The sequence below is a fragment of the Cavia porcellus genome, unplaced genomic scaffold, assembly GCF_034190915.1.
Source record: "Cavia porcellus strain 051 isolate PalLab524CR breed Dunkin Hartley unplaced genomic scaffold, mCavPor4.1 scaffold_6, whole genome shotgun sequence".
Classification (NCBI taxonomy): domain Eukaryota; kingdom Metazoa; phylum Chordata; class Mammalia; order Rodentia; family Caviidae; genus Cavia; species Cavia porcellus.
The window spans coordinates 15,923,965-15,947,003 of record NW_026947489.1 but is presented as its reverse complement, the minus strand read 5'-3'; the positions used below and the strand labels follow the sequence as shown (position 1 = coordinate 15,947,003).

The following is a 23,039-nucleotide window of genomic DNA, read 5'->3' as shown; positions in this document are numbered from 1 at the left end:
TTGTCTGGGTGTTCCTGGGGTTGGTAGGGCTGGAGGTTTGCTGTAGGTTTGCTACAGTAAGGTGACTTACTCTCACTGGCATTTGGTCCCTTTCTGGGAGGAGAGGTTAAGGCCAGTTGATTTCCTAAAGCGCACCCTGCCCCATATTGGGAGATATAAAGTTTTCCTACTTGTCTATAAATTAGTAATTTGAGTGGAGAGTTCTAGTGTCAGTACACATTTTTTTCAGTGTTTTCTGCCATTTTAGTCTCCCATTCTTGTAGATGTAGACCTTATTGGTGGCTCTGGTTTTGATTCTCAGTTCCTGGAAATATATGTACGTTAGAACTGCTCATTGACTGTTGATCTTTCTCACCAGATCTGTGCTTTTTGAGTCTTAATTGTTCCTATTTTAAGCTTTTTTTCTGGTGAAATCACTTCTGTCTAGTGTGACAGTAAGCACCATCTGAGGAGAAAACTTGGTCTAGCGGAGACTGTAGACCCAAGCATCAGTCTCATTTGCTAGGACCATCTTCCGTTCTGCAGACCACCTTCTGTAACTTGGATTCTTTAGTAGACATTTATTTTATTAGGCTCTAGGGAAGCAGACAGAATAAGACAGGAATCTAGAATGGTTAGCTGTAAGTCTTTGTTTTAAAGAGACTGATAGATATTAACTGATAACAGGTCTTACTGTGTTAAGGGTTCTTCTGAAAGTACTCTGCATGTCTGACTGACAGACTGATAGGACTCATTCCTTAGTATTGTTGCTTAACAAAGGAGCATTTCTTGTTAAGCTCTGGTACAAATTGGACAAAAAAGACATGCAAGAAGTTGCCTACTACTAGAGAAAGGGGTATGAGTGTACACAGTAAAAGTACCACTCCAAAGGCAGATTAGGGTGTAGATAGGGTAACTCATGTAACCTTTAGAAAAAGCCTAAGCATCTGTAGTCAGTCTCTTTCTTGGAACAAGCTTTCACTATTATTTTTGACCTGTTCTTCTATAAAAAAATACTGATTTGACTTTGCAGTTCAATAACAGTTGTGTTTAGTATGACCTGATTTCATAATGAGATGGAAAAATCTGAAAGCCACCCATCTGGACCCTGAAGTGGTAATTGCAAAAGTAGCCAAGCAGATGAATGAAACTCTAGGAAAAAAAAGTCAAATCAGAAATAATTTCTCAGATAACTACAGAGATGGTGACTGTAGTAAAAGACATGCTTGGTGGCACTAGAGCAGATACAGATAAAATAAAGGAGCTTAGGAAAATGATGACCAATGAATGACCAACATAGGAAATAAATGGAATCCATGAAACAGATTCAAACATATCCAGGAGATTAAAAATTGCATTGAAAATATATGCAGCAGAATGAATCAATATGAAGAAAGAATTTTGATGTAGAAAACAGGACTGGGGTTAGTGATTATGAAAAGAAAGTTCTTTCAATCTAGCAGCTGCTAAATGATACAAAGAAGAATGACATAAGATTGATTAGGGTCAGTGAGAAAGCAAGATGTGCACTTTTTCAAACAATCTCAGCTGAGAGACAGGGTGAGAGGAGGAGGGAGGGAAAGAAAGAGAGTGTCCTTTATTGCAGGCATGGGAGGGCAGCAGAGGAGTGGAAAAGGGGGAACTGGGGAGCGGCTTTTATGAATTGGGCTGGGGGTGGAGTGCTTAGCTGGTTGTAGAGTCTTGGGATTGGAGAGGGCGTGGTACATGCACAGTTGAGGGGCAGTGGGAGTTCTATTTCTGGAACTCAAAGAACCCAGAAGCTGCTTTTGGAGAGATACGCTGCAGTTTTTTGGGGCCTGGTGCCAAGTTGGACAGATGTTGTATTATAGATAGCTAAGCCCCAAACTGGCAGAACCCATCACACATGCCTGCTCACAGAAGTCATGGCAGAAATTTCCCAAGCAGGGAAAAAGAATTGGATATGCAGATAAGTAAGGCGTGTAGAACTCCCAATTAGCCATGATGGGAAAAAAAAGGAACCTACACTGAGGCATATACAGTATTCAAATTCCAGAAATTCAACATCAAAACAGAATATTAAAAGCTGTTAGAGAAAAGACACAAACCACCTATGAAGAAAAGCCCATCAGATTCACAGCAGACTTTTCATCACAAACTCTGAAGTCACGGAGAGCTTGGAGTGAAGTATTTCAAGCCCTGAAAGAAAACAGCCTCCAACCCAGATTGATATACCCTCCAAAACTTACCTTTCAAAATTGATGGAGAAATAAGATACTTCCAAGACAAAGAGCACCTGAGGAAATCCATGAACACCAAACCAGGCCTCCAAAATGTTCTGAAGGACATTCTAGAAAGAGATAATAAAGATTACAACTCCGTGAACCCCAACAGAATGAATCGGCCTGGCAAGAGAAGCAATTCAACAAGAAAATAACATGACAAGAGTAAGTCAATACATTATTAGTTATGACCATCAATGGGTCAGATTCATTAATCAAAAACACTGATTGGATAGATCAAGAAGCAAGATCCAAAATATGCTGCATACAAGAAACATATTTAATTCAAAAAGAAATTCATAGACTGAAGGTCAAGGGAGGGAAAACAATACTGTCTGTGACAGGAACCCAGAGAAAATCAGAGATAGCTATTCTATTTGCAGACAAAGTAGTTTTCAAGCCAAGACATTAAAAGAGACAAAGGTCAGTATATCCTTGTAAAGGGAACGATCCAAGAGGAAGAGATAATCCATCATAAAAATAGATACACCAAGTACCCATGCACCCAACTATTTAAAACACATATTAGCAGATATAAAAAATCAAATAAGCACTAAAATATGACCTTATTTCCTATAAAGTTACCAGAGGCACAGTGGTAATTGTTTTGTTTACAAAAAAATTTCAGGTATTGCCTGCCAGTTTTTTAATAGCCTTGTTGTTAGTAAGTACTCCTTTGCCTCCCTGCAATTGAGAAATGAGCTGGGTCCCTGAGATTTCTTTGGTTTTTAGGAAGACATCTGTTGGTTGTGGCTCCTTCAAGCCTTCTAAGATCTCAGGGAGTGAAAAAAAATCACCCACCTTATCTAATAAGTGTAAAGACTATTCCATTGTTTGAACAGGCCATTCAGTTCAGTGGTAGCTTTGTAACTGAAAAATAATTTCGGGACTTTTTCTTATTTCAAGACAAGGTCTTACATAGCTCAGATTGGCCTTGAACTCATCATGTAGCCTAGGCTGGCCTCTTGACTTATGGATGCCCTGCTTCAGCTTCCCAAGTGTATTTTTTAAAGTATATTCTAAAGCCTGAAAACATGTAATATAATGGTTCTTAATCAGTTTAAAACTACTATAAAACTATTAATCAGCATTGTGTGTGGTTTTGTTAAAATTCAAAGTCTCAGGCCTCACTTGAAACCTCCTGATCTGAACACCATATATATTTGGGGCCTGGCAGTCTTTTTTAAAAGAATCAGTTGGTTCTGATGCATGCTAAAGTTTGGGGACCTTTGATTTGGTGTGTATTATAGCTTCAGTCTTTTCCATGATGTGGTAGTAAATCAAAATACATCTATATTTTCCTTTTTTATATTTCGTTACCAGAGATAAAGTAGGAATAGATAGTATGTAATGCAACTAAAACTTTAAAGGAGTTAAAATAAATCTCTTCTGGTAGATCTCAAAATATGCATGCTGTGCATTTCAGATAACCAAGTTGCAGTTTGTTAGGTCAGATGGCTTAGCTGGAAGAATTCTTGTAGAAAAAAGTTGTTTTGTTTTGATTTTGATTGCAGAGAAAAATGGAAACGGGAGCCCTCCGAAGACGAACGGGAACAAGGCACTAGTGCAGAGAGTGAACCTGAGCAAAAAAAAGTGAAAACAAGAAGACCTGTGCCCAAAAGGTGCATGTTTGCTTCAGAGTCCTTGACACGGGCTGAGCCTCATTTGAAGGGTGCTGTCAGGCTGATGCGAGTGCTGTGGTAGAATCCAGTTGTGATTCTGGTTCTGGGTCCTGTGTTTACTTGGTGCTGGCCTGCTGTCACCAAATGGTCACTGTGGGTGTTTGCAGGGCGGTAACTCTTAACTGTGATCTAAATGCTTATTATTATTTCATCGCAGTGTAGTATGTGTAGGCATGTCTTCTGCTTTAAAAAAAGTCTGTGTGTGGTGCCAGGAAATACATGCCTTCCTGAGAAATCTTCTGTTTGTTTTGTTTTTGGTGGTACTGGGAATGGAATGCAGGGCATTCACCTTGAATGCTTATATCCAGGTCTTACGAATTTTTTAAGATGAGGGTCTCACTAAATCAGCGAGGTACTTGGTTAGTGCTGGGCTTGAAGCTGCAACACCATGCCTAGCTGGGAGGCCTGATTCTTTTTTCTTTTTTTTTTACTTAGACTTTTCCATTTTAATTTTCTTTTTAAGTTTTCATTTTTTACTATTACGTTTGCATTAGGTAATGATTGGTGTGTGTACATAACACATTTTAATTTTGGTTTTGATCTTCCCTTTTTGTCTCTTGGTCCCCCCTTCATCTGGAAAAGATGTATCTCCCTATTTTGTATCTTTTCATCCATTTTTATTTTATTCTTTATATTTTGAAATTCCCATATAAGAGAAGCCATGTAAATATTTAGCTTGTGTGTCTGGTTGGTTTCACTTACATTATGGTCTCAAGTTGTATCCATTTCCTATAAATGACTCATTTTGTGTAAATGCCACATTTTCTTGTGTTTCCTTTTTTATTTTTTGTGGTACTTGGAATTGAACTCACGACTTTGTGCTTGCCAGGAAGGTGCTGTGCCACTGAGCTACATCCCCAGCCCAGCCACATTTTCTTTATCCAGTCATCTGTTGGTGAACAATGGAGAAGCAGCCCTTTCTCCGTACAGACCCTCCAACATTTGTTATTGGTTGATTTCTTGATGTTAGCCATTTTTTCCAGGGTGAGGTGAAATCTCAGTGTTTTAATTTTCATTTCTCTAATGACCAACTATGAACATCTTTTTCATATATTTGCCATTTGTATTTCTTCATCTGAGAAGTGTGTATTCATTTCAGATGGCCATGTTTGGATTGGGTCTTTGGGAATCACCTTTCTGTTGAAAATGTTCATGTCTGGTGAAGAGAGTATGCTTTTTTTTTTTTTTTTTTTTTTTTTTTTTTTGTCTTTTTGAGACAGTCTTGCTGTGCAGTTCTGGTTGGTCTTGAACTGACTTTGTGGCCCAGGCTGGTCTTGAACTTGCAATGATCCTTCCTGGCTCAGCCTCCTGAGTGCTGGGATTACAGATGTGCGCCACCATACCTGGCATGGGAATATGCATTTTTAGTGTTACTCAGATGAATCTATTTATGGGACTGAGGATACAGGTCCTGGGTTTGATTCTCTGTACCCTCTCACCCCTATCACAATGAATTCTGTTTGTGTACCACCAGTATGTAGCTTTAAAGTAGATCACAATTGATAAAGAGTTTGTCGTATTTTCTCTTATTTTAGAACAGTACCCAAACCTCGTGTTAAAAAGCAGCCTAAGATCCAGCGTGGAAAAAGAAAAAAACAAGATTCTTCTGATGATGAGGATGAAGATGACGAAGCTCCAAAAAGGCAGACTCGTCGGAGGGCAGCTAAAAATGTCAGGTGATTTGTGGCCCAGCAGTTGTTCACTGGTGGGAATGCAGTGGTGATGTTGGGCTAGAACTCGTTCTGAGAAGGGAAAGATTATGCACTTAGTATGTAATAATAACCTGTATCTAAAGTGTTCTTCAGAAATCTGGTCAGTCTTCTTGGACAAAGAAAGATGTTAAGCCAGCTGAAACAGGCGGTTGTAGCAGTAGCTCATTTTAAAATGTTTCAGGTTCATGCCCTGTCTTTATAGTACTTTATAGTATTTTAATTCTATAATTCTTTCAGGGAAAATGTTTGCATTATATTCTCAATTTTGAATTATTCTTCTGAAGCATACACGTGTTTTTGAGGTTTGTTCAGTTCATATTTGGTTATAATTTTATAAAATAGTAATAGACTATGAAGCATGAACAGTGAAACAGATATATTGAAAGTTAAAAAAAAAAAAAAAAAAAAAGAAAGTTAATATTTTACTTGATTGAAATGAAAAAGTTTTTTTTTGGATCTTTTTTTTTGGCACCAGGGATTGAACTCACGACCTTGAGCTTGCCAGGCAAGCACTTATGCGGCTGAGCTAAATCCCCAGCCCTGAAAAAGTATTTTTTTTTTTTTTTTTTTTTTTTAGTACCGGGGATCAAACTCATAACCTTGCACTTGCCAGGCAGGCACTTACACTACTGAGCTAAATCCCCAACCCCTGAAAAAGTATTTTCTGATGTAACATTTGAGGTTTTTTTTTTTGATCTACTTGAAAATAGTGAAACTGAATTCTGGATACACTAGTAACTTGTCCCTTGCATTTAATTAATAAGTACAAACTTAGGACTAGGCTTTAAATATGCTGGTGTATTAGCATATTTTCTTACAAACTGTGCATTTCAAATTAGGTTTTTCTTTTTTGGACTCTCAAACTTCTGTGACTAATATAGTGTAAAAGTTAACAGTTTATGTTTTATTACTAAGAACTATACTTGTGAAAATTCCCAGTATTTTGGTAGTATTAAATTTTATCATCTTATTATTGTGAGACAAAATACAGAGGTGAAACATTTAATCTTCCCTGTTAGAAAGAGTATCAATTTTTCTTGTCATTATTCATTTTCTTTCTTTGTAGTGGTTTTCTTGTTTACATAATATGAGCAGATACTAAAACATGAAAATATGGGCATCCCAGTTTTTTGTATCTTGCTTATACAAATTAGTATAAAATCAGTGTTTTGAGTTTGAAATATGAGTTAGTCTTCTTGCTGTATCTGTGAGCATGCATCAATACTTTAGGGGAAAAGTAGTACAGAGTCTACCAAGTGGTCTATAAAATAGCTTGTTGGGACCAAGAGTGTAGCTTCTCACTTCAGTGAAGTTAGGTGTGGACATGGGTAATTCTCAACATGTAGTTCGTCATCGATTCAGCATTACTTTTCATGCAGTTATAAAGAAGATGACGACTTTGAAACTGACTCAGATGATCTCATTGAGATGACTGGAGAAGGAGTTGATGAACAACAAGATAATAGTGAAACCATTGAAAAGATCTTAGATTCCAGACTGGGAAAGAAAGGAGGTACGTGTGTTTGGGGAGGAAAACACTTTTCATAGCCTCTCAGTAAGGCTCAGCTTTTGTGTGTTTTAACTAAGATGGTGAATGTTAGTCAGCACTTAACATTTTTTGTGCAAAGTAGAACTCTTGACCTAATCATCTTGTTTCAAGAGCTAACAACCAAGAAATGGATCCAATATGTGTTAGAGATTTTAAGTAAATCTAGTAAAGTGTTAGTGTTTTAAAAAGCAGTGATAGAATACAGATAACTTGCCTTTTAGATATTTGCTTATTAAGCAAGTCTGGATCTAGTTTCTGAATGTCTTAGTAAAAATACTGACTTGGTTAAATACATATTGGGATAATAGTTTTTAAAATCTAGTTGATACCAGACAAGGTGGGTCTCACCTATAATCCTAGCCCTTGAAAGGCAGATTGCCATGAGTTTGAGGTCAGCCTTGGGCTACACAGTGAGTTCAAGGCCAGCCTGGACTGAATAGTGAGACCTTATCTCAAACCAAAACTGTAAACCAAAGTAAACTATGTTTAAGAGATCTAACAACTTAGCTGCTTTAAAGCAACTCATTATAAAATATAAAAATAATACTTAATACCTTTTCTTTTTGTCCATGTATTCTGGCTTCATTTGAGATAAAAGGTACTGAAACTTAGGGAGGGTGGAGAAGGGAGGTTTTTCTTTTTTTTGACAGGGTTTTACTCTGGCCTTGAACTCATGATCCTCCTTCCTCAGCCATGTAATGTGCTGGGTCATGGGCATGAACCACGGTGGCTGACAGGGAGGGTAGTTTGACTTTTGTTCTCTAGCAGTACCTGCAAAGAGGACTTGGGTTGTTGAGTAATTAGAGACCAACACATAGGATATTGCTGCTCTATTTTTGTTAAGTTTTGACAGAGGATTTCTTTGATTTCACCTGCAAATTGTGCACTATGTTAAAAATAGGTAAGCATTTTAAAAATACTTGAAATTACTGAGTTCATAGTGCGTTGTGAGCTTGTGCTTATTTCAAGTCACAGTATTTGATGGTTCATCCAGAAAGACTTTATATAACTGCTTCCTTAGGAAGCTTTTCGCTGTGTAGTTTCATATCTGCTCTTGAAAGCTTACTGAATTCTTCTGCAGCCACTGGAGCTTCTACTACAGTGTATGCTGTTGAAGCTAATGGAGACCCGAGTGGTGACTTTGACCCTGGGAAGGGTGAAGGTGAAACCCAGTACCTCGTCAAGTGGAAGGGGTGGTCTCACATCCACAGCACATGGGAGAGTGAAGAGTCCTTACAGCAGCAGAAAGTGAAGGGCCTCAAAAAGCTAGAGAACTTCAAAAAGAAAGAGGATGAAATCAAACAATGGTATATTTTCCATCATGGGTTAACGAGATCTGGCTGGCCTGAGGAAAGGGAAGGTTCTAAAGTAATTCATGGAGAATATAGCTTACTTAAGATAATAGATTTTTCCTAGATCATCTGGACATGTAGCCACATGTAAAATTAAGATTGGGAGACACTGTGTTTTTGTATGGCTACTAAGTTTTTAGAGTTATTATCCAGCTTAGTGAGCACTTGTGACACATCGTCCCTTCAGCCTTGAGAACAAGGGTGGAAGAGCTGTAATGTTGTTACCCTGTTTTTTAGATGGCAACACTGTGGCACAGAGAAACTCAGCAAGTAAGCCCAGCATGTGATTTAGGCGCCTTTAGTCTGGAGCCTATTCTCTGAAGTGCCTTGTTATTCCCGTGTGGGAAGCCTGGCGTGGTTCAGGTGCGAGGAGTTGGTAGTCCAGAACTCTGAATTAGGCACACTTAAAACTAAGCTTGGTTTTACAATTGACAGGAATTATGTGAGGTTTTTTTTTTTTTTTGGTCTTTTTCCTTTTTACCGGTACCGGCGATCGAGCTCACGACTGCCTGCTTCCAAGGCAGGCGCTTATGCCACTGAGCTAAATCCCCAGCCCCATATGTGAGGTATTTTTAAAAAAACCTCAGGCTGAAGTGTAAAGACTACTTCAGGGACAGATTGAAATAAAGAAGTTTCTTTTCCTACCTTGGGTTTTTGCTCTGATTTGTGTGTGTAGATCTCCAAAATCTAATTGGTATATGCCTTTCTGTTTGTCTTCTGCCCAGGTTAGGGAAAGTAACTCCTGAAGATGTAGAATATTTCAATTGCCAACAAGAACTGGCCTCAGAGTTGAATAAACAGTATCAGATAGTAGAAAGAATAATAGGTAAGTACGTCGAAACTCAGGTAGCCATGTGTAAAACCGAAGAATGAACGCTGGGCTGGGCATGGTGGCACATGCTTGTAATCCTAGCACTTGGGAGGTAGAGGCAGGGTGATTGCTGCAAGCTCGAGGCCAGCAGAGACTACATTGTTAAAGGCCAGCCTGAGCTAAATAGTGAGATCCTGCCTCTACAAACACACACACAAAAGCACTTTTCTGTTAGGAGACTAGAAATTAAAAAATGCATTTAGAGGTGTACTTTTGGAGACTAGACTGGTGAATAGATATATTTTGAATAAAAAGATAAACAATTTGCTTACAGATTTGGGTGTGAGCAATTGGGGTCAAAAATGATGACAACAAGGACTAGGGATTTAGCTCAGCACCTGCCTTGCAAGTGTGCAGGTGTGAGTTTGAGCCTCGGTACCAAAAAACCAAAAATGATGGCAAGATTTTTGGCCTAGATAGATATATATATATATATATATGTAAGTAGAGGTACCATTTACTGAAATGGAAAGATGAAGAGGAATCTGATTTGGGGCATGAAACTTGAATTTAGGTTGATATTTAATGATTTGATTGGAAAGTAGATTGAAGCCTGGAACATAGGTCAGGTGGAGTTTAGAACTTTTAGTGTGGGTTAGAGGTTTAAAGTTGACTCTTGTAGTGGGGAGGTAGTGTTAAAATCTTAAGATTTAATGAGGTCATCACACGAGGTGAGAAGATGAAGCCAGAGGGAGCCCTCCAGGGTATGGGAGTGTGAAGGAAGCTAGCAAGGGAGGCGGAGGAGCATTATCTGGTGAGGAGGCAGCTGGAGGAGACTGGGCCTGGGGGCCAGTGGCCATCGGCTGCAGTGAAGGGAGTGCCGCTCGTCTGGGTCATAGGCATGGTCTAGTGAATGGACCCATGTGATGTTGCAGTGCAGCCCTAATTGGGTTGTGCTCAAGAGTTACTGAGAAGGGGTTCCAAGTGAGTCACTGGGGGAATTTTATTTAAAAAGGGAACAGAGAACTGGGAATGATAGCCTGAGATGGGGAAGAGTGAGAATAAGAATTTTTGTTTGGTTTTTTGAGGAGATAGGCCTTTGTTACATAGTCCAAGCTGGCCTTAAACTTAATGTTTTTGGAAGCCTAGGCTAGCTTCAAACTGGTAGTCTTACAGCCTTAGCTGGCTAGATTATAGGCATGTCAGTACCACCTGTGCCTTAAGACTTTTTTTTTTTTTTAATTTTGAGAGTGTCTTGCCAGGTTGACTACCATATTTGACTTGAACTTGCACTCCACGTCTCAGCCTTCCAGATTGCTAGGCTTACAGGTACTACCACGCTTGCTCAGAAAAACTTCTTTGGCATTTTGACATATCAGTCATCCCTGAGCACTGGGTACTTGGTGAAGCACATTACCCAACCTGCAAGTCACAGCCTTTTGCAAAGAGAGTATTGAGCCCAGGGAGTGCTAAACTCCATACCTCTAACCCTTTTTATTTTTTACTTTCTGTACTCCAAGTCTTGCTGTTCATGTAAACAATTTTTATTTTTTATCAGTACTGTCATTTTCTTTTTGGGACCAGTACTGGTGATTGAACCCAGGGCCTTCACACTGACAGTCTCAGCAGCCTTATTTTTTTTTTTTGTCTTCCCCAAATCCATTTTATTCAAGGATAGCTTTTATTTGAGACATGGTTTTATTAACATACTCAGGCTAGTTTTGAATGTAGAAATCTTCCTGCCTCAGCTTCTCATATTGTTGGTGTTACAGGTATGTCACAGGCCTGCCTACAGAATTTTTTTTTAATGTGATAAATTGTATTTGCTCTCTCTCTTTTCTCTTGTCCCTTTCATTGTAGTAATTGTATTTGTATTCTTTGAATAAGAACCTTTTTCTCAGTTTTTCTTGATATGATTGTGACCTTGTTTTTGTCTTTGCATTTATTTAGCGGTAAAGACAAGCAAATCTACATTGGGCCAAACAGATTTTCCAGGTAAGAGATCTTGTTTATAAATGTTCAGCATTTTATAGCACTTTTTGTTTTATGAATCACTTAACAGTTTTTCTTGCCTGATTATGCCTTTAACAGTTGTTGACCTATGACTTTTATATGTGATATGATATAGCTCACAGCCGGAAGCCTGCACCTTCAAATGAACCTGAGTATCTATGCAAATGGATGGGACTGCCCTATTCAGAGTGTAGCTGGGAAGACGAAGCTCTGATTGGAAAAAAGTTCCACAACTGTATCGACAGCTTCCATAGTCGAAACAACTCGAAAACTATACCAACAAGAGAATGCAAGGTGTAGTGACTGTTGGCTTCAGGTTTTCAGGGAAAGGATAGTCACATGGGTTGAGAGGAGAAAATATTATAAGAGTAAAATGACCATTTTTGTTTTGAAGTGAAAGAAGACACAAATGTGACCTTAAAGAGAAACAGTTATACTGAAAGGAGAGGATGAGTTGGAAGTTGCTTTACTTAGTGTTCTTGTTGCTGAGACAAATTACCTAACCCCCAAAGTTGGTTTATTTGACTCAGTCTGTAGAGGTTTCAGTCCATATCTGACTGGAAACAAGGCAGGGCGGGTGGCAGAGGGGAATCGCAGTGGAACAGTTTGTGGGAGCCGGAAAGTAGAAGGTAGTAGGCAGCACGGGACAGCAGCTGGCAGCAGCTCTCTTTCCCCCTCCTATTTTATCTGGGTACCTGTCCTTAAGCACACCCATCGTGGGACACCTTTAATGCTTCCCAGAACTATGCCAAAATCAATAGTGGACAGAGTTAGTAATCAGACACCGTTAATCCCAGCCTTCCATACTGGATTCAGCCATCTCTGAAAAGCCCCATTTGTAACCATTTGAGGCTTTGGGGAGTCAGTTGCATTGAGACAGAAGCATTAACAATGGTTTTTCTGGCTTCCTTAGTTTTGTAACTCCTAACTGGGTATATTAGGATATTAGTTAAAGATTTAGGTACTTTAGAAGAGGGGATTGGGAAAAAGATGTCTCCAGATTATAAAGTAGAAACCAAATGAACGATATTTTTTATTTGTTGAATTGGTTATTCAACTTTTTCTCCTTCATTGTAATTTATTCCATTTGGAGAGGCTTAGGCGTGGGTTCTCAGAGCAGTCAATTTGTATGTGAGACATGTATTCTGCTTCTGAGATGTTGACTTTCATGTTAATAGGACCAAATTTATGTCTGAAAAACCAGTGATTGATTCCTGGTCAAGTGAGTTTTCTGGTTGAGTCTATGGCTAGAGGAGTCCTGAGGTGAAGTCGGTGAGCTCCGTGCTTGAAGGGGTTTCAGGAGAGTATCTTCATGGTGGAGTTGGCCCCGGGAAGGAGGGTTGGTGCATGATGCATAGGCGAGACGGAGTGAATGGGGCTGCTGTCCCATGGAAGGTACCCAGAGAAAATTGTCGTAATGCCAATTTACTCAGAGAAAAGCTTTTGTATTGTAGACCTCAGAGAAGAGGGAAATGATACTGGTGAGTGTATTTAAGCGAAAATGTCTGTGCCGTGACTACCTTTAGGAAGGGCATTTTGATTTTACTCTGTGGGTACTGATACCCTATGAATAGTGCTGCAGGGTGAAAGCAGTGTTTTGTTTAGAAAGCTTCATCTAATGGCTGTATGTAGGAGACTGGAGCCTAAGGATCCATCCCTTAGATGTCATAGAAGTTGTGATGATGAATTCACGTGAGGGTAAGGAAAATACTGGTGGCATGATGGGCCAGGTTTGGCAGGAGCTGGTGGATGAAGGCTTGGTGTTCGGGGTGTGAGTGAGAAGGCAGCATTTATTCACTGCCACGTTCTCTTGTAGGAGAGCTGTAGCCCTCCAGACCTTGGCAAATACTGTGTTGGGGTCATATTACTCAAGATAGGGTGAAAAAACTTGTGTGGCAAAATAACTTTGTGATGGTTTGTTTCTGAATAAATTTCTCTTATAAATTCACATTAATACTTGCCTTTAGCAAACCAAATTCATGTATTTGCGGGCCTTAACAGTGGGGGACTGCATCTCAGAATTTATGAATTCTATTGTAATTAGAGGATAATAGGGTTTCCTACTTAGCTGCATTTAGGATATGACAGACTTTCTTATAGATAATTGTGGGGTTTTTTTGTTTTGTTTTTTTAAGACTTTGTAGTGTAAGTGCCCTCAAATTCATGATCATCCTACCTCAGACTCCAAAGTTCTGTCATTTCAGGCATGTGCTGTCCTGCTCTGCCTGTTATGTACTTTCTAGAATAAGACAGCATAGGGATGACTGCTGCTGTATTGTAAGGGTAACATAAAAATTAGGGACACTTTAATGTTGTTTACAAACTTATTTTAGGAAAGGAGCAAGGTAACTAAAATATTTTATTTTAGTATGAACTCTAGGAATAGAGTACCAGAAAAGGGGGAGCAGACTGGGAATGGTGATTCACTGTGCAATTTCAATTTCTGAGCTTTGGTGTGGCGTATATAAATTATGGTAGGATTTTAATTTAGGAACAGAGAAAATTTTTTTATACTATGGCTTTGATAATTTTTGTCTTTCAGGCCCTTAAACAGAGACCACGATTTGTAGCTTTAAAGAAACAGCCAGCATATTTAGGAGGGGAAAATCTGGAGCTCCGAGATTATCAGCTAGAAGGTCTCAACTGGCTCGCTCATTCCTGGTGCAAGTAGGTCGACAATATGTTTGATGTTTTCTTTGCTGTTTGACTTCTGTATGGTTGGTTTCTGTAGTTACCAAGTGCTGGGAACCCACACAAGGTCTTGAGAATTTCACAAGTACACTGTATGTAAATTGTAGAGAAAAACAGGTGCATTTGAGATTTATGAAGTATATATCCTCATTCCCCCTTTAGGTACTTTGCTCTTTTCTATACTTTTCTTTTAAAACTAGTTATTCTGTAGAAGTCTTGTTTTTCTAGTCAATTATTTTGCCTTAACCTGTAAATTGCTTTTAGTGCTCTCTGGCTCACTAATCAAGTATATATTATATATGTGCAAATCACCAGCACCATTTTTTTATTCTCAGTGGCCATATATTAGAGAAATGTCTTATGTGTGCAACCTTACATCATACACAGATGCATCCCCAGCTTCCTGCCATTTGGGATACTTTTTATTTTCCAAACATAACTTCCCTATATATATTTTTTTCAGCTTTTTATCTTATATTTGTACATTTTTTTCTATTAATATCTTCTGAGATCTAGCTCAGTTTTTTAGAGCAGTGTTTCTGAAACTATGGTCCAGTGGATGTCTGCTTTTGAATCTTCAAAGGTACTTGTTAAAAATAAAGACTCTTGTGCTCTATTCCAGATACTTTAATTCAGTAGATGTAGGTTGAGGTTCTAGAAATCTGATGTGCAGCCTGTCTCCTGTAGACTCAAGTATGTAATAGAAGTCCTGTGTACCTACAGCAGGTCCAGGGAATAGTGGAGGTAGCCTTAAACACCTGGTAACATGCACTAGAATGGAGTAGATAAGTTGAATATGGTGGGCTATAGGACTCAGCAGCAGTGCTGATAACTAGTTTGCTCATGTTTTCCGTATTGGTGGGATCCAAGGCTATACTGTACAAATCTATAATACTTGTGTACTCTTAGAGGGGGTACCCTAGGGAAAAAATATAATTCAGAGCCCTAAATGCAGAGTAAAGAACATAAGTCTAGATGGGTTCTCACAGTAATTTGAATCTGGAGTATTCTTGTAGGTCTCTGGTCGTCTGCTGTGTATGACTTCTAGTTTCTTCCTTATGTGGGAAATTTAAATAATTGCAGATAAGGATATGTGTGTGTTTGAGACTGGTGCTTTTCTGTGCTGTCATTGTAAAGCATTTAATGACAGTACAGTTTATGCACATATTTGTTTTTGATGAGCTAATGATTGTTTTGTTTTGACTTTTTCCTGCAGAAGTAACAGTGTAATCCTTGCTGATGAGATGGGCCTAGGAAAGACCATCCAGACCATATCATTCCTCTCCTACCTGTTCCACCAACACCAGCTGTATGGACCCTTTCTTATAGTCGTCCCTTTATCCACCCTCACCTCATGGCAGAGAGAGTTTGAAATCTGGGCACCAGAGATAAACGTAGTGGTTTACATAGGTGACCTGATGAGCAGAAATACGGTGTGTAAACAAAAAGAGTTGGGATAGAATATGTTTTGTAAATGTTTTAGAAATTGATCTAAAGTCTTTTGTAGAATTATTAGTGAAGTGTGTAGTAAAATTATTCTGCTATTATTCTGTGTCCCTAAAATTAGTAGTTTTATATGTAATAAAATGCATGTCAGCTATTCTTTAAAAATATGATTACTATTTAAAGAAAAGGAATAGCAATAGATGAGTGGGATTCTTGCTTAGCTGGATTGCAGAATTGATTTTCCTCACTCTTCTTTATGCTCCCAAGGCTACTTTGCATAAAGATTGTAAAATGAAGTTAATACTTTGTGGAGAGTTAATTACTGTTTGTTTGTTTATAAAGGAAATAGTAAAATTATTTATTCTTAGTCAAATATGAGTGACCTTGGCCTAGGAATAGAGATTCAAATTACCTTGAATGACATGGTGCCATGAAAAAAATTACGTGAACATTTATAGCTAAAGAACAAAGTCATAAATCAATATATTTAACAAATACATTGGTAGAGGTGTTAGGCCAGCTGTAGAAAAGCAGGAATACTTTTTATATTTAAATAGAGATTTCTGAAAATAATTGAGTTCTTAGATTTTGCTTCCTGGTATCATAAGTGAAGTAGCTTAATTTATAAGAAGGAAATAAAAACAAAGTAAAGTAGTATATTTCAGGGCTGAAGAAAGGAAAGGTATTTGTTTCTTACCAATCTTTAGTAAATATCATAAATTTAGTACTAGAATAAATTTATTTTTGTTCAGCAGATCTTTTATAGAGTAACAACTAACTTTTTAAAGAAGTGTCTACAGTATGCCAAGCCTTTCGTTGCATGCTTTTATTCGAAGTTGATGGTAGTCTTGTTTGTTTGCAGTGCTAGAGATTGAGCCCAGGGCCTCATACATCTTAGGCATATGCTTTACTGCTAAGCTGCATTCACAGCCTATTAAGGTTGATTGTGATCTTTCTAAATCAGATAGCTAGAGTAGAACTGGAGTTGGAGAACATAGGTGTATGTGGTCCAAAGCTTTGCCTTTTTACCAGTGTATGTAAATACTTTTCTAGGAGATGGCTTTATAGTAAGAGTAAGTCATGAGACATTTTAGGTATGTGCTATAATAGTGTATTTTCTCATGTTTTCAATTTAATAAGAGTTTTCAACTCTTATTAAATATATTCATTAAAAGTAATTCAGTTCCAAGTGTGGTGGCACAGGCTTACGATGCCAAGATTTGGAGAGCCTGAGGCGGGAGGATCACCCCAAGTTTGAGTTCCAGTTGGGCTAACACAGTGGATTAAGGTCAATTTAGATTCTAAGTAAGACTGTCTCAACAGTAATAATAGTCTATGAAACTGTAACCCATTTCATTACCCTAGGAATATTACTAGATAGCTTTGGTTATGTATCAGTCATTAAAAGAGAGGGGAAAAAGATCCACGATCCTAGCCCTCAGGATGCTTGAGGTAGGAAGATTGTGGGTTCAAGATTGGCATAAGCTATTTAGTGAGGCCATGGATAGACGGGAAGACAGAGGTCTGGATTATGAAAAATAGCTTCCCAAGCAGATGGCAAATGAAGAAATGGTTTAGTCACAGACAGTTTTTGTGGTCCCCAATACTCTTTTTCTGTGGTCTTACTTGGTCATTTCCTGCAGGCACTCACTGTCTTATCTCTGATTTTAGTACACATGCTGCCACAGTGAGCACTTGAGCTTTGATTTTTAACTTGGAAAACTGCAAGAACTTTGTTGTTAACTATTTTGCTTGCTTTGTTTCTGGGTGTACTTGAATATGGACATGTTAGCTGATGTATCTCTTTGCAATGACAGTTTTAATTATATTTTTGTCCTGTAAGGTTCTTTCCTTTTTTTTGGCGAGCACCTCTCTTGTTCTGAAATTTCTGACCCAGCCTGAGGTTCAAACTTGTTTTTTTTCTTAAGAAAATTTTAGGGATTTGGGGAATCCTCTTTAGTTCAAGTGGCCAGGGTTTAATTGTTTGATAGTGTACTTTCTTGGTCAAGTATGTCTTGGAATCTGTTCATTTGAATTCTGACAGTAAACATTTTACTGATTATTGATCCATGTTTCTGTTTTTCCTACATACATTGGCTTTTTAAGCCATTTCAGAATGTGTAAGCTGTCATTATTTTCTAGTCAGACTTATTTTTTATTTGGCATATTTCTATTGCATCTATCACAAGACTTGTATGATGTAAGAAGACCAAAGTAGAAATTGTGTCTTAATTATATTTTGTCTTACAGATACGGGAATATGAGTGGATTCATTCCCAAACCAAAAGGCTGAAGTTCAATGCACTTATAACAACATATGAGATTCTTTTAAAAGACAAGGTGTGTAGTTGGTTAACTAAAAGACCAAATCACGTTGTGTCTTGTTCAGAGAGTAAGGCTTGTGCCTACTATTGGCCATGTTAATTTTCTTGCTTTGTTTAAAAATAGTATGTGAGCAAACAGATTCCTGAAAGCATGTTGAGGATAGAATTCAAAAACAAAGCCATACAACTGGAAACGAATTTAGACTGCAGTGACCAGTAGATGGGGGAAAGGGCTTTGAGACAGGGAACCATCTAGGATGATAGCCTAGTGGAGCCAGGCCTTGAGTGCCCTCTTGGGTGTTTGGTGTTCTGTCATTGCTGAAGCCTTTTCGTATAGCAGTTGACATGCATGGTCTTGGGGGAAAATGAAGTTTTCTAAGTATGCTCTTGGTTACTATTACTAAGCAATATATCTGGCGATAAGTGAACAAGTGTAATTTGTTGGCTGTTGGTATTTCTGTGCTTCACTGTATAGACACGAAAAGAAATTTGATTAAAAACAATGCGGCTTTTTTTTTGCTTGCTCAGCTTATCAGTGTTTGTGTTTTTTTGGGGGGGGAGTGCAATAATAGCTGGTGTAGGAGACCAGCTCTTCTGAGTGTATAACAACCTGGCAACTACTGTAATAAATAGAAGAAACCTAATAAATATGTTAAGTCACTAAGAATAAATGTGTCTCTTTATACCTCTGTGAGGGTATTTGTGCAAAGATAATTATCTCGTGAAAGCACTTTGGGTTCCTTCTGACCTGGTGGCTCGTTCTGTTTTGTTTTCACTTTAGACTGTGCTGGGCAGTATTAACTGGGCCTTTCTGGGAGTGGATGAAGCCCATCGGTTGAAGAATGATGACTCTTTATTGTATAAAACTCTGATTGATTTCAAGTCCAACCATAGGCTCCTGATTACGGGCACCCCTCTTCAGAATTCCCTCAAGGAGCTCTGGTCCTTGCTGCACTTTATTATGCCGGAGAAGTAAGCTCCTTCTGTGTATTTCAAAAGATGCTAGAATGTCTGAAATGCCAGTGCTTTTTTTTTTTTTTTTTTTTTTTTTTAAACATTCTATATAGACCTCAGAATGGCTAAAACAGACTGACTGGTTTGGGGAAAGAAAACAGTAAACTGAGGAAGGAACAGCAGAATAAAGTCATTCATAATAATTAATAAACGGTGCAGAAATTAGCCTTGAGGAGAAAAGTATATTATCTACCAAAAATTTGGATTAGTTAAACAATTTGGGCAATAATTGTTAAGTAGGCCGCATCTTTCTTAGTTTCATTACAGGGTAATCAATATAATGGAGATGAAGCAAGTTATATAATCAGATTACCATCTATACATTCTTTTTTTTTTTTTTTTTTTTTGTCAATGCTGGGGATTTATAACTTCTTGAAATCAACATTTTAAAAAACAAGCATGTGCTTCGTAGGTTCTATTCACATTAAAGTTCAGAATGTCTTAGAAGAATTTTTATAGGAGAAAATGTATGCTCATTTCATATAATTTAGAATCATCTGGTAGGATCCAGTGATTCTTACAGTGGAATCTAATTTTATCACTTGGGCAGATCCTACTCAATCTGACCTCTTGACGAGACTGACCTGGATCACATGAATTATACTTTGGCCATCCGCCATCCTCCTGTCTCTCACTGTTACTATTCTGTCTTGTGATTTGGATTTCTGTTAATGGCTAATGATGTGGAACAGATTTTAATTTCATTGGCTATTAGTGTATCTTTAGTGAAGTGCCTATTTAAATCTTTGCTGTTAAAAGAAATCTTTACTGTTTCAAAAATTGGACTTTAAATTATGAATTGAACAGTACATTACTTTTTTTTTGGTACAAAAAAGTGAGTTGAACTCATGACCTTGCACTGGCCAGGCAGGTGCATGTGCTGCTGAGCTATATCCCTGGCCCAGTATATTACTTTTTTAAAATAAAGTTTTCTAGATACAAGGGCTCTTTCAGTATATGGTTAGCAACTTGTCTTGCTCTTTGGTCTGTTTTTTTGTATTCTCAATCTTATCTTTTGAAGAACAGGTTTTAACTTTGATGAAGTATAAAATACCATTTTTTTTATTATGCTTTGGACAATATCTAAGACAGATTTGCCTAACCAGAATTTGCATTGGAAAATGTTCCTTTGTTTTCTGAAAGTTTGGTGTTGTTTTTGTTTAAGTATTTGATTGAATTTACAAGTGTAGTCAATTTGAGTCTTCAGTTTTCTTTGTGGAAAGAGTTTATATGATACTCAAATGTTTTTGTATCTTCACTGAGTCTTGTTAACATATATTTTATGGAGTTGCCTATTTTCTCTAAGTTTCTGATTTGTTTGCATCAAATAACAGTATTCGTTTTTTAACTTTCAAAGGATTACTAGTGCCCAAAACTTTTTTGGTTTTGGTATTTTTGTAATTTCTTCTTCTTGGTGAGTTCTAGCTGAAGGTTTAAAAATTTTATTCATGCTTTCGAAAAACCAGTCTTTTTAAGAACCAATCTTTGCTTTTTTAAAAAATGTTTTATTTCTGATTGCCTTTATTTTTATTCTCCTCTATTTCCTTCTTGGGATGCTTTTTATTTCATTTTCTTTTTTTTCTTAAGATGCAGCTTGATTTTCTCTAAACTAGGTATTTAAAAGTGTAGCTACACTTTATGTACTCCTTGTGCTGCATCCTGTAGATGTCGATATCTTATTTTAGTTTTCCTTCAGTTTCATCTGTTTTCTGATTTCTCTTGCATTTCTTCCTTAATGCAGGACTTTTTGGAAGTGTGTTATTTAATGGCTAAGTATTTGAGGGACTTCAAAATGTTTCATAATTCAATTTTGTCTTCGAGTATTTACTTTAAGAGTTACTATGACTTACTATATATCCTGCTATGTTTTCTACTCTAGAAAATGTTCCATGTGCACTTGAGTATTTTGTTTCGTACAGTGTTTTGTGAATGTCATTAACTCAACTTTGTTATCTGTGAGGCTGACTTCCTATCTAGTTCTACCAAGTATTGAGAGAGAAATATTTTAATTTTTAAATGTAATTGCTGAATGTTTTTGTTTTGTTTCTCTCATGTATTACGTGTGTATATGTATTTAGAACTGTTACATGCTTATGGTGTATTGACCCCTTTTCTCATTATAAAGTATCCCACCTTATTTCTAGTAAGATTTTATTCCTCTCTTCTGTTTTGTGTGATTTTTATTATAGCTCTTCATCTCTCCTGGTTACTGCTCATTACTACTGTGTGGTACACTTTTTTTATCATTTTCCTTTCAATTTATTTTTTTTCTTTGGGTTAAAAATGTAGTTGGAGGTGCCTTTTTATACAGACCATCAGTTTGTTTCTTTTGATTGGATCAGTTTCTGCCATTGTACTCTGATTCTGTTAGGTCTTACATCTTTTCGTTTCCACTACTAAGTTTTTTTTTTTTTTCCCCTTAAACAGACTTTATAAGGGTCGAGTGTTTAGCATAGCAGCTTAAGCGCCTGCCCTTGTAAGCGTGAGGATGTGAGCTCGATCTCCAGTACAAATCAGTCAGTCAGTCAATCAGACAGACAGACTTTGTAGTCCAGGCTGCCTTTGAACTCCTGTTTGTTCTGCCTTAGCCTCCGTAGTGCTAGGATTATAGGCACATGAAAGCCCCCAGCCCATTCTTCTTTACTGCTTTCTTTTGTTTTGGCAAGTATTTTTTAGTGTGTCATTTAATTTTCTGTTAATATTTTTTATTTTAGAATGATTTTCTTACTGTTTTCTCTGGGGATTTTACCTCTGAACTTAGCGTAGTGTTTTTTTTTTTTTTTTTAATAATGTCCCAGTTTTGGCAAAATAAACAACTTTGTTATACTGTAATACTATTTTCATCTCTCTTTATGTTATGTCTAAATACATTGATTTAATTATTTTATAGGGGTTTGTCTTTTAAGGAATCTTAGATTTTATGTTCTCTTCTCTTACTTCCACTGATCTTTATTTCTTCCTGTGGATTCAGGTTGCTATTGAGTGTCACTTTCATTTAGCAGTAGCAGGTTGATTTGTCTGTGGCTGTTCTGTTTTACCTTGATTTGTGAAGGATAGTGTAAGACTTCAGAACATGGGTAGAGAAACGTCACCATTGACTGTACTGCCCTCCCTATAGCCAGCCGTTACTGGCAGTACATTAAACACCCTGGCCTCCTCCCTCCTGTGGCCTCCCTGCTGCGTGTTTCTGGGAGACAAACCCTCTGCATCCTTCTTGCGTTTTCTTAGAGCAAGGTGTCTTACCCTTTGGACACTGTTGACATTTTGGGCTGGATACTTGTTTTGTGAGTGTGGGGATTTTTCCTTTGTGTTATAAGGTGCCTTTTGCAAAGGTAAGAGAAGTTTGAGGTTGTCTTGGTTACTTTATGCTTGTCGCTGAGACAAAATACCTGATGCCCAAAGTTGGGAAAGGAAACGTTTATTTCTTACAGTTTTTTGGAGGTTTCAGTCCACACTCGGTTAGCTCCAAGACAGGCGGGCATGGCTGGAGCGCAGTTCATGGCGGCTGCAAACAGCAAACAGGAAATGGCAAAGAGCAAGACACAGTTTCTTCCTGCCATTACATCACATCCTGGCTCCACCCCTATGTGGGTAGCACACTGACACCATCAATCCAAGCACTAGACAATGGACCATCACAAATACACAATGCAAACTCATGAAGCCTGGGGGCCACAGACATAAACCATGACAGAAGTTTGTTACTCATAGCTTATGTATTATTTCCCCATACTTGATGTTTCTGATACATGGGAAGTATGTACGTGTTACATTCTGAATAAGAGTACATTCGGTTAGAGGAAAAGTGTCCCCTACTACCTGACTAAAAGTAGATGGGCTAGGGTCAGTGTTCTTTGAACTTCACATTCTAAGAGAGAAAATACATTCTGCGTATCATCTAGCCTAAAACAAAGGCTTCCTGGATGGGAAGAATCACAGGACATAATGGGAGCATCTGCATTTGTTTGCGTAGAAATGAATGAGGTGTGTGGTGGCTGCAGAGGGAATGGTAAGCAGTTTGGCTCATGCGTGGTCAGTTTTTATTCTGATGTTGAGTAGCTGTCACATTCCACCCAACATTTTAGAAGAAAATTGAATATTCTGCTTTCATATTGTATGTAGCGGTTTTGAATTACTTTCTTGGCTAGATATGATTATAGTGTCTTCTAGAGTTTTCTTTATGGCTAGTTAAATCACTTCCTGAA

General features: G+C 37.8%; 1 protein-coding gene across 12 annotated transcripts in view; it reads left to right on the top strand.

The window, feature by feature from the left end:
* Chd2 (chromodomain helicase DNA binding protein 2) overlaps positions 1–23,039 on the top strand; it is a 133,216-nt gene that overhangs the window by 44,116 nt on the left and 66,061 nt on the right. For all 12 annotated transcript variants that reach the window (XM_063249980.1, XM_063249977.1, XM_063249986.1 and 9 more), the window contains 11 exons: positions 3,755–3,862; positions 5,458–5,598; positions 7,014–7,147; positions 8,265–8,490; positions 9,261–9,361; positions 11,297–11,341; positions 11,475–11,653; positions 13,902–14,026; positions 15,267–15,483; positions 17,747–17,836; positions 18,602–18,792. In XM_063249980.1, the coding sequence (XP_063106050.1) occupies positions 3,755–3,862; positions 5,458–5,598; positions 7,014–7,147; positions 8,265–8,490; positions 9,261–9,361; positions 11,297–11,341; positions 11,475–11,653; positions 13,902–14,026; positions 15,267–15,483; positions 17,747–17,836; positions 18,602–18,792 (1,557 nt within the window). The remainder of the gene's footprint in view (positions 1–3,754; positions 3,863–5,457; positions 5,599–7,013; positions 7,148–8,264; positions 8,491–9,260; positions 9,362–11,296; positions 11,342–11,474; positions 11,654–13,901; positions 14,027–15,266; positions 15,484–17,746; positions 17,837–18,601; positions 18,793–23,039) is intronic.